The 19,956-nt window shown below is 38.7% G+C and overlaps 1 protein-coding gene across 2 annotated transcripts in view; it reads left to right on the forward strand.

The window, feature by feature from the left end:
* Window positions 1-19,956, forward strand: part of FBN1 (fibrillin 1) — a 240,096-nt gene that overhangs the window by 130,330 nt on the left and 89,810 nt on the right. For both annotated transcript variants that reach the window (XM_058737818.1, XM_058737821.1), the window contains exons 13-17: window positions 2,822-2,947; window positions 4,659-4,781; window positions 7,996-8,118; window positions 9,191-9,343; window positions 19,178-19,231. In XM_058737818.1, the coding sequence (XP_058593801.1) occupies window positions 2,822-2,947; window positions 4,659-4,781; window positions 7,996-8,118; window positions 9,191-9,343; window positions 19,178-19,231 (579 nt within the window). The remainder of the gene's footprint in view (window positions 1-2,821; window positions 2,948-4,658; window positions 4,782-7,995; window positions 8,119-9,190; window positions 9,344-19,177; window positions 19,232-19,956) is intronic.

Consider the following 19,956-nt stretch of genomic DNA (forward strand, 5'->3'; position numbering starts at 1 on the left):
TTAAAGGGACATATATGCTAAATAAAAGGTTTGCTTCGAAGGAGTTTAACAGAGTTTGAATAACCCTGGCCAGGAGAGGCTAATAGGCTTGTTGCCTTTTGCACTCAACTCCAGATATTGTCACTCAGAAGGATAGTGTCATAAAATCTGGCGGAGATCCAAACCATTTTAAAAGATGCATCTGTTCCTATGGGCATATCTTATTTTCACTACTTTTTTGCCTCATCACTATTGCCTCTTAATTTTTAATCTGAGAGCTAGGGAATGGGGTTGTCCTTTGCTGACACAGAAACTGAGGAAAGTTTCAGGTGAAATTGTATGTAACTGATTTCTTAATGGAATGATCTAAAGTATAAGGAAGGAGTCTGTGACTTCTTGCTTCTTATTCATGTGGTCAGCAGCAGCATTGCCTGGAAGCTGATTGGAAATACAGAATCTCAGGTCTGACCTCAGACCTACTAAGTCAGAATCAGTATTTTTAACAAGATCCCCCAGTGATCCATAAGCACTTTAAAGTTTGGGAAGCACTACTATAAGTGTTTGTTCACAAAATTTTCCCTTCAGGTTTGTTAATTTATTATGTCATCCTATATGCCTTTTACTAGATGACTGATAGACTGTTTCTGCAACAGAGACAAGTAAGATGTTCTTTCAATCCTCAGGAAACTCAAATATCTATGTCTCTATAAATTTGGCACTCAATGAGGTATTTCACTGGTCACTAAAGCCAGATAAAAGGAAGAGAATTCTGTGTTAAAATTAAATACAAGGAAAGGTCAGAAGGTTTGTATCACTTAAAAAAAAATGCCAGCCATTAGTAAGAGTTAGTTTTGTCTTCTTTTTTTTTTTTTTTTAAGTAAAATCTCTTCACCTGAGTTGAAGTCATACAGTTTTTATTTTTATCGGTGACTGGTTTCAGGATCTTTGATTGTGATTCAGGCTTAGAGATTTCTTGCCATTGGTATATTTTAATACACTACCTGTAAATGGCAGTTTAGAGCAGAAGAAACCAGAGCACAGCATGTCTACCTGCTAGTATTTCTATTAATGGCCTACTTAATGAATATAGATAAGGATAGTTTGAATATTTAACAGAATATTTAATATGCTAAATAATTAGCATGTACAGTGTACTAGGCATTTTGCAATATAGAGAATAAACTGAAACCAATATCTAGAAGACTGCACTATGAAATAAGCAAAGAGAAAAGATTATTGAGAGCACTCAGCTGGGGCAAAAGCCAGCTGGAGTAGATGAGTGGTGTTATCGCTCTGAGACTTAATTTACTAGAGACTGAGGATTACCTAAAAGCCTCAAACACTGTCTTCCTCAAGAGCCTAGTGCTAAGCTTATCTCAAACATAAGAAGTTGATGACATACTCACATTTTGGGGTAGATGCAAGTTGCCACAAAACAGAAAGACTGTGTACTTAGCTGAGGAGAAGTACATGACAGACTGAAGAGAAGGGGGTGGAAGAGACGGAACTACGGTAGAGAACTTTTAATGGCAAGCTTTCAGTTGATCTTGTGAGGCAGTGGGGAGCCCAGTGGTGTTCTGATAATAGTGAGGAGAGAAAATGCCGAACTCTGTATGCTGTTTATTTTATCCTTGGGCTTCAAAAGATTATAGAACCCTAAAAAAATTCTGCTCAAGAGTATGTGGCTTTTACTATTTTTTGGAGTGCGGAGCAAGTCAGATTTTTGCAAGGATTAAGAAATAAATGAGAGAGAAAAAGAGCGTAGGCTGTTGGCACAAAGATCAGACAGAAGAAAAGCCCAGACTGCCTCAGCTAGTCCAATGACTCGTGTGGAAACCACGGCTGGATCTGCCCAGAAAGAAAGTGCGTCTGAGGGTCAACCACAAGACAGCGTGCAGACGCAGGGTAGACAGAGTAAGCAATATGCCATGAATGCACATTCTTGTCGTCCAGAGGATGTTTAGGGTGCTTATGTGCAGGCACACGTGACCTCAACTCTGCACAGATAGTTCGGCCCCAGTCCTCTATTACACAGTTCCCTGGTATCTGTCTTCTGGGGAATAAGCCTGGCAAAGATTATATGCTCTGGAGACAAGGCAGTGTGTATTCATCCTCCTTGGTGTTCCTCCAGGTATCTAGCCTAGAAACTGAGGGGAACAGATAATCCAGTGTACCGTGTTGTCCAATTTGAGTTAATCATTAATCTTTAAGTGAGCGATCAGATATAGGTTATTCGAGTGACTGTCCTTTTTAACACTTGCATATCAAGCTCCGTTGTTTACTTTGGTGTAATATGAAACACAACACAAAGAAGGAGAGGTGCCCTCATATTTTATTTGCTATAAATGCTTATAAGGTTATAAAAGAAACTAAGAATATATAAATAAGAAAACTATACTTGGACCAGGACTGCCATAAGAAAGGTAAACATTTCAGTCATGTGATTGCTGGTTTTCAGATGGAATGACTTTTTTTTTAATAGGACTTTTGTTTTATTGTTCTGATGTAGCTATGAGATCTGCCTTTTTGAGCATGTGTTGAAAGATGCCAGCCAAAGTTTAATATAAATGATGATATATACTGGCTCATTGAAGTAGCTAGGAAAATGGTGAAGACAAATTTTGTATATACGACTGAGATTTAAGGGGCCTAATTAGAACTTAGAGTTAGATCAAATGCTATTATGTTGGCAGTCTTTCTGTCACGTCTTGCAAACTCTAATTAATCATTTTAATATTGGATATCAAGTTTGGAGATGGGTTTGGAATGGAGGGAGGGAGAAATAAAATAATTTTGAGTCCGCCAAGTGAAGCTGTTTCTTCTGTTTTAACTTTAATCTTAGATATCGATGAATGTTTGCAGAATGGCCGTATCTGTAATAACGGACGTTGCATCAACACAGATGGCAGTTTCCATTGTGTGTGTAATGCGGGCTTTCACGTTACACGTGATGGGAAGAACTGTGAAGGTAATACCAGTATGACAGTAAGAGCGGTGTAATAATATGAATCCCCGTTTTCCATTGCAGTTCCAATCAGAAGTCTCTAACAAGACCAAGCCAAACATTGAGTGAAAGGTCAAAGCAGCAAATATATTTCACAGATCGTTATGGGGGAGACAAGCATAATTTTCAACAATATTCGTACTTTTAATTACATTTCTGTGAGTCAAATAACATTTCAAATATATAAGGAGAGCTTGTCCTTGAGAGATCAATCCCTAGTGATAATAAAACTTCTATAGCATAAATCGTTACTTCCTAACTTTATACAATCAGAATTTGTACATGGGCTTTTTTAATAGGACACAACTAACCTCATATATTTCTTTTTTCTAATTGAAGTATAGTTCATATAGGACATATATTTTTTGTCATTTATAGTCTTTGTGTTTGAAAAGTGTCTGTCTAGTAATAAAATACTATTAAGAACCTGAAAATGTAAAATTTGTTTGAAACATTGACTACTGAAAACCAGCTATATTGCCTCTTGAATTAATCACCTCATTTGAATTGGGCTGTTTCAAACATTTTGTCTTTTTCCCCTGCCACTTTTTTTTGAATTGAAAATATGAACATTATTGATGAGTTTCCACTACTTAGACCTTTAGCAAAAAATGAAGAATGCTTCTTATCGTCTTTCCCAACATCTTTGGGAAAGATCCCAAGAATCTATTCATACATTAAAAGAATTTCAAAATTGTTCTTAGAAACATTTTTGGCAGAATATTATCTCAGTGATTCAACTCAAAGACTTAATGCCAGAATTCTCGGTTGGGATAGAATCCTGTTTAAAAAAAAAGAAAAAAAATCATAAATTACATTGGCCTGACTAAAGCCTGTAAGTGAAAACACACCATGTCTAGAAGAGCAAGTACCTCCCCCCAAGACAGCTGTAGTATTAAATAAAATAACATTTTGATTAATTTAGAGAAATAACCTTATGATCAACAAATCCTAAAGGTTAACTAACATAGCTATACTCCATAGTCGAGTCTTGTATTTTAAAAATATATTTTTTTCCTTCCTCTATTTAAAACTGCTTCAGACTTTAAGCTGTCTTCTGGTTTCTGCTTTATAAGAAATCAGGAGGTGAACAAAATACATTTCAAGTTCCATCATTCTTAGTTTTGCTTTTTGTTTTTATTTTTCAATATATTAGAATTAGTATCTCTGAAGTAAATATAGCCATAAGATTGTTAATACACTTTTCAGTTTGTAAACTGATATTTTTTTTAAAAAGTCCTGGTAGCTTCCATTGAGTCAAATTCATATATATATGTATATGTATATATATGTGTGTGTATATATATACACACATATATATACATATACATATATGTACATATATATATACACACATACATTCATGAAGTTTTATATATGTTATTATATATGAATTTCAAATCTATGTACATGTATATGTGTGTACATTCAGTATATATATAGTATGTCAGAAAATAAATTTAGCCCTATAATTTTCATGAATATGTCAAAAATTGAGAACTTAAGAATACGTATTTTACATGGCCCTTCTTGTACGCCATAAAGAAAATTAGCCTTAGACTACAATAACAAAAAACAAAAGAAATGTGAAGGAAAAGAATTCTATTGACTCAGGTTGGCTTCTGTAAGCTTACTCTTCTGGTCATAAGAAAATGCATCCTCTGTATTTTGTCAGATATGGACGAATGCAGCATAAGGAACATGTGCCTTAATGGAATGTGTATCAATGAAGATGGCAGTTTTAAATGTATTTGCAAACCTGGGTTTCAGCTGGCATCAGATGGGCGTTATTGCAAAGGTTTGTGCTGTAAATCATATCCTTCTCCTGCTTTTTTTCCTTTCTATATTGCTTAGAGGTACCACTTTTCCTTCTTGATTCTTCCCATTTAAAGTATTCCTAACTCTGGCTTGAGAAACCTAAGTGGACATCCTTCTTAAGTCCCGCCATCCAGAGAGCTATAGTTTATGCTTAAGATGGCTGTTCTTATTTCAGAAAGGGTATTTGAGATCTTCCAAAGGAACCTGAAAGGCTACACTGCAAATGAATGAGAAGCTGAATTAACAGTAGGTCCACCAACAAATATGAGCAACCTTGTAAATAAGCTGAGTTATTCTTCTAACTTGGAGTTGGGAAATAAATGGTAATTAGGTTTTTCGATGGCTGTCATTTGCCACCTCTTACACAACTTCACCTGAACACAATAATGTATACTCTTATTGCATTGATCTCTTCTCCATAGTTTCTTTCAGATTATCTTAAGAAACAAAGTTTTTGATGGACGACTTATTTAGGTGTTATCAAGTCACATCCGCATAAAGGGAAATAGGATTAAGCAGAAGAAATAAACTAAAACCAAGAGCCATTGTTTAGCTCTGTAGCTCTTGAAATAATCTCATTGCTCTAGGTATGGAAACAAAAATGAAGATTTTTTAAAGTATTTTTTTTAACGTTTATTCATTTTTGAGAGACAGAGACAGAGCGTGAGTGGGGGAAGGTCAGAGAGAGAGGGAGACACAGAATCCGAAGCAGACTCTAGGCTCTGAGCTGTCAGCACAGAGTCCAATGTGGGGCTCAAACTCACAAACTGCAAGATCATGACTTGAGCTGAAGTCGGATGCTCAACGAACTGAGCCACTCAGGTGCCCCACAAAAATGAAGATTTTTATTTGTACTATTGAAAATTCAGGTTCTAAGAAGAGTCATCAAAATAAATTTGTGCTTAGTGTCTCTTGCCTTACATGGTCAGGGATGAGTGATCATTGCACTTGGGTCCAAGATCCGCATTGAAACCATACTTCTCAAGGAACCTCATATCCAAACATCCAGAAAATCTGTGAACATGCTGCACTCAAAGCCTTCAGCTCATAGTTTCAGGTGGAGAAGTGCTGAGTGTCAAGCTATTCAAGATTGAGAAAGCAGATAAAGTCCTATGATGCCTCTTCTCCAGATCCCTCTGGTAGACAGACAGCTTTGGTAAAGGTGTTATGGAAGAAAGCCTTGTATTAAGTCGTTGGCAAGATGTGCATTTTCCCTAGGCTTAAAAGAGCTTCTATCCCTTGGTTGTTTACCTACATTCTCCATGACCTTCACCTCAGTGGTTCTTAATATTGTGCAAATCTGTCTTCATAGCAAGAGAAAACATCTGAATTTTTAAAATTTGAAATGGGAAATAGGTTTCTGTACTTTTGAGCCTTGTGCTGTGAGGAACATATAGTTTGGAAGACAAGACCAACACATAGAAATATTCTACAATGTAAAACAGAATACAACAAAGTGCCAAATTGTGCAGATTAAGTGCTGTACAAGTGAAAAAGAAAGGGGAAGGGAATGGTTGCTGGAATATTTGGAATTAGGCTTCCAAACAAAATAACAGAAGGACATGTGAAAGCCCCTTTGTGTGAAGACCTTTTACAAGAACACATACTCCTTTTGCTAATCCACAGAGCACACTAAAATGTATTTTCAGTGCCTATAGGCTGCCAGTGACCCCGGCCACAACTTCTCAGTATGAGGTATGGCCAATAGATAATGCTGATGTAATTATTTCAGAAGACACTATGACTTCATAGATGAAACTAGGTTTTGCAAATGTTTGCAACCAGTAAAGTATTTGGAATATTCAAACTAGAAATAGAAACTAGAATAAAGAAAAAAGAAAAATTTCTTGTATGGTGAATTTCTTCTTTTCTGTAGCTTTTCTCTTGACATCGTTGGATAAGATTTTCTCTTAGAGCTGAGTATTTAGTTCTGAGGCCACAAAGATATGACTATCCAAATCTAGAATAAACAATGCTAATTTAATCTCTACAGTTAACTAATCTGATGAACAGCATGTCCTCCCCGATCACTCTCTGAAAGTTTGGGCCACAGACCCTCTCGGTCCGTGTAACATCTGTTGTCCTCATTAAAAAGCCTTTGTGTCACTTTGCAGGCTATAGCTGTCACCGTTTTACTGTAGATCTCAGCTTGAACAAAAAGGTGACCTGAATAACTGAACCAATTCAACTTCATGTATTTAAATATAACTGCTGTTTTAAAATACAATCTGTACACGGAATCTTGGACCATCTGAATATATCTTGTGCCAAATAACACAAGCTAAGTAAAATGTAGAGGTGTTTCAGTCTCAGTTTGCCTTTTTAAGGTCAGAAAAAGGAAATAGCTACATACACTAGCTGTATATTATAAAAGGAGTTGTTATAAAATGACTTGCTTCTACGTGTTACATGTTTTCCAAAACACAATTTTGGTACCACTTCTCCTTCCCCATATTAAAGGGGAAAAATCTTTGCTATTATTAGTATGTGCCCAATAAAGTATTTTACCATACCTCCCTAAATATATACATATGATACTATAAAATATATGTAATACTTAGAAAGATTTTTCTCTGCTGAGCTCCAATGGCTTAGTGCTATTGTTGGCCAGAAATGGCCACCAAAATCTTCTATATTCCTTTTCTGTTTCTTTTCTATAGTGTTCCATCAGGGTTTTAGTTCTGTATCTCTTAATGCCATGCTAGTCATCTCAGAGTGCTAAGATGTGAGTGATACTGGAATGGACGCCAGTCTGAGTGTTGGATGCTAAACAGAGAAGCTTCCCGCCCAGGTCAAAGTTGCAGTCCATTATCAAGCCAGATTTCTGACAGTCCTAGAAGAACTGCCATGTGAAACGTTCCACCAGGACCTTTGTCTTTTAGCTTCACTTTCCTCCTTTCTTCAATTCTGTTTTTGCCTTTGTGATTCTTATTTTGGATTTAAAAAAATCTCAGGAGAGTATTGTTGAAATGGCTTTTCCTGTGGTTAAAAAAAAAAAGCTCACATAGTCGGTGTCAATTTTTGTTACTGTTCTTTCAAAGGGCAATGAAATGCATCTCACTGAGCTTTTATTGTTGGTGCTGCATGTAATTTTCTATCTTCCCCATTTTCAAGTGTTGTAAAAGAATTGTAGACATGTTGTGGTTTCATGTAAATGTCACTCCATTTTTAATAAGTGCTTTTCCCCACCACAGACATTAATGAGTGTGAAACACCTGGCATCTGCATGAATGGACGCTGCGTCAATACTGATGGCTCCTACAGATGTGAATGCTTTCCTGGACTGGCCGTGGGTCTGGATGGTCGTGTGTGTGTTGGTAAGATAATGCCATGACTAGATGGATGGTAGAGATCCACCCTCCGTGGATCAATAAATCCCACCAATGACAAATGCACTCTACTGTAACAGATATGACATAATTAATACTTGTGGGGGAACAAACCAACAATATCAGTTCTCTTCTTGCATAAGCTGGATATTAATTTAGGAGATAGAAAGATGAACTGACATAAATGAAAACCAGGGGAATCCCCACCTCTCCTTCCCCCTTTTCTTTTCTAATCATGTAGATGTCCTCAATTTTCTCCAACCTTCCATTGTTGACAGTGGTCTTTGAAATTGGCCTATATATGCTCATTATCTCATAGTGAACATTTTCAGGTAGAGAATTAAATGTCCAAAGGGAAGTATAGAATACAAAGGAGGATATGGATAATCAGGAAATTTATGTAATATTTTTGTGCGGCTTTATAAAAAGTTTGAAATTTATTGAGAAATGGATATGAATTTTACCCAAATTATTTTTAAGAATGGCAGTCAGTAAACCCTTTGAATTGGGAGAGAATTGGGCATAGCTGGAACCTCCCTCCCTGTTGGTAAAGATGACACTACTTAGTAAGCCAATGTCCAGAGATTTGTATAATGAACCTTCTATAGATTAAAGTTCCTCCGTTTTGAAAGTACATTTAATTCAAATATTCAATAATTGCATGTTTATTTTGAGGTAGACCATACTTCTAATAAAGATCTTATTTATCATAAGGGGAGTCACTGGTCACCCATCATTAACTTAACCTGTATTAAGCTCCTTCTCTGTGCAGGTCTAGGGAAGACAGAAATGAATGAGATATAATCTCAGCACTTAAGAGTCTCACTGTTGGGTACGCCATGATAGTCCCTAGAAAACTGAAAGAGTCTGACAACTGGTTTCCAGTGCTTGGAAGCTGAATGCAGTTTGTGTGGGTTTGTCTCTTTCTGTTGAGACCTAAGAACAGAGGCATTTTCTGTGCGTTAGAACAGGGACAATGGCTAAATAAAGCCAGCTTCAACTTTGACCTGGGGGGTTATTGGAAGCGATAGTGTGATGACAGATGCCTCTTCCTGTTTAGACACACACATGCGGAGCACATGCTACGGTGGATACAAGAGAGGCCAGTGTGTCAAACCCTTGTTTGGTGCCGTTACTAAATCTGAATGCTGCTGTGCCAGCACCGAGTATGCATTTGGGGAACCTTGCCAACCGTGTCCTGCGCAGAATTCAGGTATGTGGTGTCATGGAGATGCCCCCATCCTCCCAGCCTTCTGCCACCATCTGCAATCTTTGCATTTATGGCAAACACGGAGAGAGATTATGTTATGCTCTCCAGATACATCACATACCTTCCTGGGGTCTTGACAGGGCTACTCAGGGTCTGATCACACATTATTCACCCAATCCTAATGGTCATTGGGAACAGGCAGCACGTTTGGAATCCCGATCCCAACCCCTCCACCTTAATAATACTCACGCTCTTTGGAATTCATGCAGCTTGCCTTGTTTTCTTTTTTTTTTTTTTTTTTTTTTTTTTTTTTTTTTTATTTTTTAATATATGAAATTTACTGTCAAATTGGTTTCCATACAACACCCAGTGCTCATCCCAAAAGGTGCCCTCCTCAATACCCATCACCCACCCTGCCCTCCCTCCCACCCCCCATCAACCCTCAGTTTGTTCTCAGTTTTTAACAGTCTCTTATGCTTTGGCTCTCTCCCACTCTAACCTCTTTTTTTTTTTTTTTTTCCCCTTCCCCTCCCCCATGGGTTTCTGTTACGTTTCTCAGGATCCACATAAGAGTGAAACCATATGGTATCTGTCTTTCTCTGTATGGCTTATTTCACTTAGCATCACACTCTCCAGTTCCATCCACGTTGCTACAAAAGGCCATATTTCATTCTTTCTCATTGCCACGTAGTATTCCATTGTGTATATAAACCACAATTTCTTTATCCATTCATCAGTTGATGGACATTTAGGCTCTTTCCATAATTTGGCGATTGTTGAGAGTGCTGCTATAAACATTGGGGTACAAGTGCCCCTATGCATCAGTACTTCTGTATCCCTTGGATAAATTCCTAGCAGTGCTATTGCTGGGTCATAGGGTAGGTCTATTTTTAATTTTTTGAGGAACCTCCACACTGCTTTCCAGAGCGGCTGCACCAATTTGCATTCCCACCAACAGTGCAAGAGGGTGCCCGTCTCTCCACATCCTCTCCAGCATCTATAGTCTCCTGATTTCTTCATTTTGGCCACTCTGACTGGCGTGAGGTGGTATCTGAGTGTGGTTTTGATTTGTATTTCCCTGATGAGGAGCGACGTTGAACATCTTTTCATGTGCCTGTTGGCCATCCGGATGTCTTCTTTAGAGAAGTGTCTATTCATGTTTTCTGCCCATTTCTTCACTGGGTTATTTGTTTTTCGGGTGTGGAGTTTGATGAGCTCTTTATAGATTTTGGATACTAGCCCTTTGTCCGATGTGACATTTGCAAATATCTTTTCCCATTCCATTGGTTGCCTTTTAGTTTTGTTGGTTGTTTCCTTTGCTGTGCAGAAGCTTTTTATCTTCATAAGGTCCCAGTAATTCACTTTTGCTTTTAATTCCCTTGCCTTTGGGGATGTGCCGAGTAAGAGATTGCTACGGCTGAGGTCAGAGAGGTCTTTTCCTGCTTTCTCCTCTAAGGTTTTGATGGTTTCCTGTCTCACATTCAGGTCCTTTATCCATTTTGAGTTTATTTTTGTGAATGGTGTGAGAAAGTGGTCTAGTTTCAACCTTCTGCATGTTGCTGTCCAGTTCTCCCAGCACCATTTGTTAAAGAGACTGTCTTTTTTCCATTGGATGTTCTTTCCTGCTTTGTCAAAAATGAGTTGGCCATACGTTTGTGGGTCTAGTTCTGGGGTTTCTATTCGATTCCATTGGTCTATGTGTCTGTTTTTATGCCAATACCATGCTGTCTTGATGATGACAGCTTTGTAGTAGAGGCTAAAGTCTGGGATTGTGATGCCTCCTGCTTTGGTCTTCTTCTTCAAAATTACTTTGGCTATTCGGGGCCTTTTGTGGTTCCATATGAATTTTAGGATTGCTTGTTCTAGTTTCGAGAAGAATGCTGGTGCAATTTTGATTGGGATTGCATTGAATGTGTAGATAGCTTTGGGTAGTATTGACATTTTGACAATATTTATTCTTCCAATCCATGAGCAGGGAATGTCTTTCCATTTCTTTATATCTTCTTCAATTACCTGCATAAGCTTTCTATAGTTTTCAGCATACAGATCTTTTACATCTTTGGTTAGATTTATTCCTAGGTATTTTATGCTTCTTGGTGCAATTGTGAATGGGATCAGTTTCTTTATTTGTCTTTCTGTTGCTTCATTGTTAGTGTATAAGAATGCAACTGATTTCTGTACATTGATTTTGTATCCGGCAACTTTGCTGAATTCATGTATCAGTTCTAGCAGACTTTTGGTGGAGTCTATCGGATTTTCCATGTATAATATCATGTCATCTGCAAAAAGCGAAAGCTTGACTTCATCTTTGCCAATTTGGATGCCTTTGATTTCCTTTTGTTGTCTGATTGCTGATGCTAGAACTTCCAGCACTATATTAAACAACAGCGGTGAGAGTGGGCATCCCTGTCGTGTTCCTGATCTCAGGGAAAAAGCTCTCAGTTTTTCCCCATTGAGGATGATGTTAGCTGTGGGCTTTTCATAAATGGCTTTTATGATCTTTAAGTATGTTCCTTCTATCCCGACTTTCTCAAGGGTTTTTATTAAGAAAGGGTGCTGGATTTTGTCAAAGGCCTTTTCTGCATCGATTGACAGGATCATATGGTTCTTGTCTTTTTTTTTGTTAATGTGATGTATCACGTTGATCGATTTGCGAATGTTGAACCAGCCCTGCATCCCAGGAATGAATCCCACTTGATCATGGTGAATAATTCTTTTTATATGCTGTTGAATTCGATTTGCTAGTATCTTATTGAGAATTTTTGCATCCATATTCATCAGGGATATTGGCCTGTAGTTCTCTTTTTTTACTGGGTCTCTGTCTGGTTTAGGAATCAAAGTAATACTGGCTTCATAGAATGAGTCTGGAAGTTTTCCTTCCCTTTCTATTTCTTGGAATAGCTTGAGAAGGATAGGTATTATCTCTGCTTTAAATGTCTGGTAGAACTCCCCTGGGAAGCCATCTGGTCCTGGACTCTTATTTGTTGGGAGATTTTTGATAACCGATTCAATTTCTTTGCTGGTTATGGGTCTGTTCAAGCTTTCTATTTCCTCCTGATTGAGTTTTGGAAGAGTGTGGGTGTTTAGGAATTTGTCCATTTCTTCCAGGTTGTCCAATTTGTTGGCATATAATTTTTCATAGTATTCCCTGATAATTGTTTGTATCTCTGAGGGATTGGTTGTAATAATTCCATTTTCATTCATGATTTTATCTATTTGGGTCATCTCCCTTTTCTTTTTGAGAAGCCTGGCTAGAGGTTTGTCAATTTTGTTTATTTTTTCAAAAAACCAACTCTTGGTTTCGTTGATCTGCTCTACAGTTTTTTTAGATTCTATATTGTTTATTTCTGCTCTGATCTTTATGATTTCTCTTCTTCTGCTGGGTTTAGGCTGCCTTTGCTGTTCTGCCTCTATTTCCTTTAGGTGTGCTGTTAGATTTTGTATTTGGGATTTTTCTTGTTTCTTGAGATAGGCCTGGATTGCAATGTATTTTCCTCTCAGGACTGCCTTCGCTGCGTCCCAAAGCGTTTGGATTGTTGTATTTTCATTTTCGTTTGTTTCCATATATTTTTTAATTTCTTCTCTAATTGCCTGGTTGACCCACTCATTCGTTAGTAGGGTGTTCTTTAACCTCCATGCTTTTAGAGGTTTTCCAGACTTTTTCCTGTGGTTGATTTCAAGCTTCATAGCATTGTGGTCTGAAAGTATGCATGGTATAATTTCAATTCTTGTAAACTTATGAAGGGCTGTTTTGTGACCCAGTATATGATCTATCTTGGAGAATGTTCCATGTGCACTCGAGAAGAAAGTATATTCTGTTGCTTTGGGATGCAGAGTTCTAAATATATCTGTCAAGTCCATCTGATCCAATGTATCATTCAGGGCCCTTGTTTCTTTATTGACTGTGTGTCTAGATGATCTATCCATTTCTGTAAGTGGTGTGTTAAAGTCCCCTGCAATGACCACATTCTTATCAATAAGGTTGCTTATGTTTATGAGTAACTGTTTTATATATCTGGGGGCTCCGGTATTTGGCGCATAGACATTTATAATTGTTAGCTCTTCCTGATGGATAGACCCTGTAATTATTATATAATGCCCTTCTTCATCTCTTGTTACAGCCTTTAATTTAAAGTCTAGTTTGTCTGATATAAGTATGGCTACTCCAGCTTTCTTTTGGCTTCCAGTAGCATGATAAATAGTTCTCCATCCCCTCACTCTCAATCTAAAGGTGTCCTCAGATCTAAAATGAGTCTCTTGTAGACAGCAAATAGATGGGTCTTGTTTTTTTATCCATTCTGATACCCTATGTCTTTTGGTTGGCGCATTTAATCCATTTACATTCAGTGTTATTATAGAAAGATATGGGTTTAGAGTCATTGTGATGTCTGTATGTTTTATGCTTGTAGTGATGTCTCTGGTAGTTTGTCTCACAGGATCCCCCTTAGGATCTCTTGTAGGGCTGGTTTCGTGGTGACAAATTCCTTCAGTTTTTGTTTGTTTGGGAAGACCTTTATCTCTCCTTCTATTCTAAATGACAGACTTGCTGGATAAAGGATTCTCGGCTGCATATTTTTTCTGTTTAGCACACTGAAGATATCGTGCCAAGCCTTTCTGGCCTGCCAAGTTTCAAAGGAGAGATCAGTCACGAGTCTTATAGGTCTCCCTTTATATGTGAGGGCATGTTTATCCCTTGCTGCTTTCAGAATTTTCTCTTTATCCTTGTATTTTGCCAGTTTCACTATGATATGTCGTGCAGAAGATCGATTCAAGTTACGTCTGAAGGGAGTTCTCTGTGCCTCTTGGATTTCAATGCCTTTTTCTTTCCCCAGTTCAGGGAAGTTCTCAGCTATAATTTCTTCAAGTACCCCTTCAGCACCTTTCCCTCTCTCTTCCTCCTCTGGAATACCAATTATGCTTATATTATTTCTTTTTAGTGTATCACTTAGTTCTCTAATTTTCCCCTCATACTCCTGGATTTTTTTATCTCTTTCTTTCAGCTTCCTCTTTCTCCATAACTTTATCTTCTAGTTCACCTATTCTCTCCTCTGCCTCTTCAATCCGAGCCGTCGTGGTTTCCATTTTGTTTTGCATTTCGTTTAAAGCGTTTTTCAGCTCCTCGTGACTGTTCCTTAGTCCCTTGATCTCTGTGGCAAGAGATTCTCTGCTGTCCTGTATACTGTTTTCAAGCCCAGCGATTAATTTTATGACTATTATTCTAAATTCACTTTCTGTTATATTATTTAAATCCTTTTTGATCAGTTCATTAGCTGTTGTTATTTCCTGGAGATTCTTCTGAGGGGAATTCTTCCGTTTGGTCATTTTGGACAGTCCCTGGAGTGGTGAGGACCCGCAGGGCACTTCCCCCGTGCTGTGGTGTATAACTGGAGTTGGTGGGCGGGGCCGCAGTCCGACCTGATGTCTGCCCCCAGCCCACCGCTGGGGCCACAGTCAGACTGGTGTGTGCCTTCTCTTCCCCTCTCCTAGGGGCGGGATTCACTGTGGGGTGGTGTGGCCCGTCTGGTCTACTTGCACACTGCCAGGCTTGTGGTGCTGGGGAGCTGGCGTATTAGCTGGGGTGGGTAGGCAAGGTGCACGGGGGCGGGAGGGGCAGGCTTAGCTCGCTTCTCCTTAGGTGATCCACTTCAGGAGGGGCCCTGTGGCAGCGGGAGGGAGTCAGATCCGCTGCCGGAGGTTTGGCTCCGCAGAAGCACAGAGTTGGGTGTTTGCGCGGAGCGAGCAAGTTCCCTGGCAGGAACTGGTTCTCTTTGGGATTTTGGCTGGGGGATGGGTGGGGGAGATGGCGCTGGCGAGCGCCTTTGTTCCCCGCCAAGCTGAGCTCTGCCGTCCGGGGGCTCAGCAGCTCTCCCTCCCTTTGTCCTCCAGCCTTCCCGCTTTCTGAGCAGAGCTGTTAACTTCTGACCTCCCAGACGCTAAGTCGCGCTTGCTGTCGGAACACAGTCCGTCCGGCCCCTCCGCTTTTGCCAGCCCGACTCGGGGGCTCTGCCTGGCCGGCGAGCCGCCCCTCCGCCCCAGCTCCCTCCCGCCAGTCCGTGGAGCGCGCACCGCCTCGCCGCCCTTCCTACCCTCTTCCGTGGGCCTCTTGTCTGCGCTTGGCTCCGGAGACTCCGTTCTGCTAATCCTCTGGCGGTTTTCTGGGTTCTTTAGGCAGGTGTAGGTGGAATCTAAGTGATCAGCAGGACGCGCGGTGAGCCCAGCGTCCTCCTACGCCGCCATCTTCCGGAACCACCCGCTTGCCTTGTTTTCTAAAGTAGTTTCATAATGTTTGCATTTTGCAGGAACTATTATAAAAGCAGAATTTTACAGAGTGTAAAAGTAAATAATTTTCAGATTATCTGAATATTTCCAACTTTTTTCCAAAAGGCCATGTGTGAATTTTGTTCAAATCCCTCATGTTGATTTAGGTGTGCCTTTCCTAAATGATTTTATTCAACCCTAGGGAAAAAAGTATTTTTCTCAATTTGAAGTGACACGGCATAATGAAAAGAAAACTGGTTGGTGACTCAGAATTCTCCCCATCCACAGGCAGACAAATTGCTTAACTGGGGGGTTTAGTTCTTTGTAGATTTTTATTTATTTAGGAATTTTTCTCACCTACTTTCAAAAGGATTTAAGATAGCTTGCAATAGTATGCAGAATTGTAAAATAGAATAATATCGAAATGGATTCTTAGTTTCTTCATCTACAAAATGAATTATTTTAGGTAATCCAGAAGATCCTTTCCGGTTGTAAATTATTTTTATTTATAAGGCAAAAATAGTTTATTGAAACTAAAGCAATAAACTGTCAACATTTGGACACAATTTTAAGGTAGCTTGACATTTACTTTTAATGTCCTAAAATAAAGGTAGATCTAATACTGAAAACAAATAGCTTTGATTGGTTGGTTTACATCTAAGATCCAGTTAGTTCATTTCTGACCTATACATAGTCAATTAAAGATTAACTCACAATATTTAAACATCTGCCATTTTGAAAGTGATATTTGAAATTAGGGATATAGTCAATTAAAGATTAACTCACAATATTTAAACATCTGCCATTTTGAAAGTGATATTTGAAATTAGGGAGTTAGAAGAAATTAAAATATGAGAAGTTAGAGAATGTTAACTGGAAAACTTTAAAAGAAATGGGTAAGGACAGTTAAGAAATAAAGCTTTATTCTGGCCGATTACATCACAGATTACCATTTTATATGTGATTAGCAATTAGTTCAGTTCATGCCTACAATAATAATACTTCAATTATATAGCATAAAATATAATTCTTTTTTTTTATTTATTTTTTATTTATTTTTTATTTATTTTTTATTTTTTATTTTTTAATATATGAAATTTACTGTCAAATTGGTTTCCATACAACACCCAGTGCTCATCCCAAAAGGTGCCCTCCTCAGCATAAAATATAATTCTATCTAACAAACATCCCTGTAACTTTATAGTTGTATATCATTAATACTACCCTGCTTGCTGTATGTTACTTTAACTTTTCGAAGTACTTTTCTTACATACTTGGAATTTACAAGATAGACGAGTGTCATGAAAACTGGTGCACAGGGGTATAGGTGATTTGTTCCTGTCTTCAATATGTGGAAGAACCAAACTTAGAATCTAGGACCCTTGGTGCATACAGTTCTTTGTTTTTACATTTTCCTCTGGACTTAGTACATCTCCAAAGAATTCTTATGATACCCAGGAAAATGAAGTAATCTTATAAAAAGATGACTAAAAGAGACCAGATTTCTTTAAGAAGTAAAGCTTAAGATGAGTTAAACTTGAAGCCCAGCGCCGCTAGCTTCTGTTTTCTATTTCAACACACTTGCACAGAAGAGGTCCACATGTGGAAGTGGTTTCGTTCAGTTTGGTTTCTCCACGTCTTTGGTAGATGAAAATGCCAAATCATGAAGGACCTAAATGGACAGTATCCCTCATTTCAAGAGAGAGGGGAGATTTTAAAAGGTACTGAAAATATTCAGAAGATTCCTTCTTTAGTCAATTTAATGAGAAACTCCAACCTCATCACATCTAACGTCCATCTTTGTGCTCTGGAAGAAAGCCAAGTAAGGCTCTATATTAAGATATTTCTCACTGACTGCTGAATATTTACTCCTCACAGGGATCAGTCAGTTAAACCCAGAGAAGTGGAAGTTTGGGAATTTTCTCATATGTCCCCATACCAGTGCCTCCATAGCACAACACTGAGTTAGCTCTGCAACACCTATCATTTATGAAATGCATGAGCCATGCCAGGAGCTGTGTTCAACACCTTACATGTTCTCCTAGTAAATGCATAGAACTGCCATGTGGCTTTGGTATCCTTATCTCCAATTTGTAGAAGAGGAAACTTATAGAAGAGGAAACTAAGAGGGAAAGGGCTTGCTTCCAAGACCCCCAACAGCAAGCATTGTCATCAGCATTCAAACCTACGTAGACCTGAATTCACTGACTGCAGAGGACAGTGCAAGTACCAGATTCTCCCCAAATGGAAAAGAACAATGAAAAGAATTTGCTTCTATTTAGGCCAAGCATCAGCTAATTTAGCACTAACTGTAAAACTGCTTTTTGTAAAACTGACATGATATTGTTTTTCCTACTTTGTTACTTACAGTTATTTCAAAAGCGTTTTAATTAATTGCTGACATGAGAAGATAATGACAATGCATTTCTTTTTGCTTTCAGTCCCAGGCTTGCAAACACACAACGGCAGCCACTTTCCCAGTTGTTCCTTTTTTGGTCCCATTTAGCATGATTTAAAAATTAAGGGATTTCACCACTTTTCTCAAGTTTACATTTGTAGGAAGGCAGAGGCTCTGAAGGATTCAACCTTCATTTTTAAAATCTGTGTAGTTCATTTGCATCCACTGTCATCAGGAATAGAATTTTCTAGCATGCGGAAGTATAAGAGCTATTTGCATCAGCAGCGAGGTGCTGTAGGCCTGTGTAAAAAGGCCCCTCCCTAATATCCAGTTCTTGTGCCACTTCAGCCCACAAATGATTTGCATTTGGCCTGGAGACTCTGTGTTGCTAGAAACTGTGGGCAGCTAAGGGGACACTTCAGTTTGTTTTCCTTGGATAAAGTACGATTCCAGTTAGGTCTCCATTTTCATCGTTCACTCTCATGCTCCTCTGAATATTATTGGAATTATATGTAAAACATTGCATCAGTTTTAAGTAGAAATCTGATTCCATCACAAATTTGGGTACATATTCTGTATTCTTCAATTTCTTAGTAAGATCTCAGTTTTAACATTATGCAGTACTTTGCCTATAGATTTATCATACAGTATCCTGATGAATATTTACTTTAAAAATACACTTAAATACAAGTGTAGAGGCTTTGTTTTTCTTGTGAGTGCAGACTAGAGAATTTGAAGAGAGAAATGAGAAAATGTTAAGAACTTGATTGTATTAAAAAAAAAAAGTTTGTACTAAGAAACAAAATTATTCCCAAGATGGTGGGAGAAAGTTTTATTAACAGTTAAGAAACCACACTTTAACAGGCACATTTCACTATAAGTGTGAAGTGTTCCCTGGTGGACAAAATCAAATTATAGGAAAAACACCTTTTCCGAAAGCGCTTTGCACAAGGCCTTGCTGTAACTTGCCTATATCCTTAAAACTTGTTTTCCATAGTGATGAGGAGCCTTTAAAATGGGAGCATGGTGTACCAGTGACTCCCTTGGGAGATGCCTCCTTTTCCGGTACCACTTTATTTCAGTTCTACTCACTTAGCAGGAAATGATGTGTGCAAAGCCAAGTGCAGATTGACCTGTTCTGCAAACAAGGGAATCATTTACTATCTGTTAATTTATTGCAGCGGAATATCAGGCACTCTGCAGCAGTGGGCCAGGAATGACATCAGCAGGCAGTGGTAAGGACTTGTTTGAAATTTGCTACCATAAGCATGTGCAGAAGCAGCACTGGGCTTTCCTGTGGGTTTCCAGTTGGTCCCTTTACACCAGACTGGGGAGGTCTGGCCCCCTCTCTGGCCATCACTGTACCTGGGACTCCTGGAAGCCCCCAGTGGCAGAGTAATTATGGCACAGTGGGTCCTGGGATTGTTGGGTTTGGGTGTTGGGCTCAGTACTGAAGACTGGGTGCTCTCTTAGGGTGGTTGATGAGGACTGCAGTTGAGATACAATGACTGTGGTCGCTCATTCATGAGAAGAGGCAGTCTGGTCCTCCTCTGGCTCTTGCATTATCAAGCACAGTTCAGGGTTATGGGCTCAATTTAATCGTTGGCCATTCACATTTTGAACTGTCAAGTGTTCAGTCATTATAAGATGTCAGTAGGGAGCCGTCTTACATTTTGTAGCAAGCAGCGATAGCAATTAACTAAGTTGGAAGAGTATGAAATATTTCATTTAAGTGTGGGAGATAGAACCAGAAAAATATAGATACCGTAAAAGAATTGAAGTTAAAAGGGAGAGTTGGCACAAAGCGCAAAAACAGGTGACAAGAAAGATGAAGGGATTATTTTATTGATATAAAACTAAATGATTTGATTCAGGAAAGTTCTGAAAAAAAGTAGACCGAATTGATTGTCAGTTTATCCTCTTGGTTAATTTCATCATTATGTGTGGATAAAGGTGGGGA

Source organism: Neofelis nebulosa, chromosome 7, assembly GCF_028018385.1.
Source record: "Neofelis nebulosa isolate mNeoNeb1 chromosome 7, mNeoNeb1.pri, whole genome shotgun sequence".
Classification (NCBI taxonomy): Eukaryota; Metazoa; Chordata; class Mammalia; order Carnivora; family Felidae; genus Neofelis; species Neofelis nebulosa.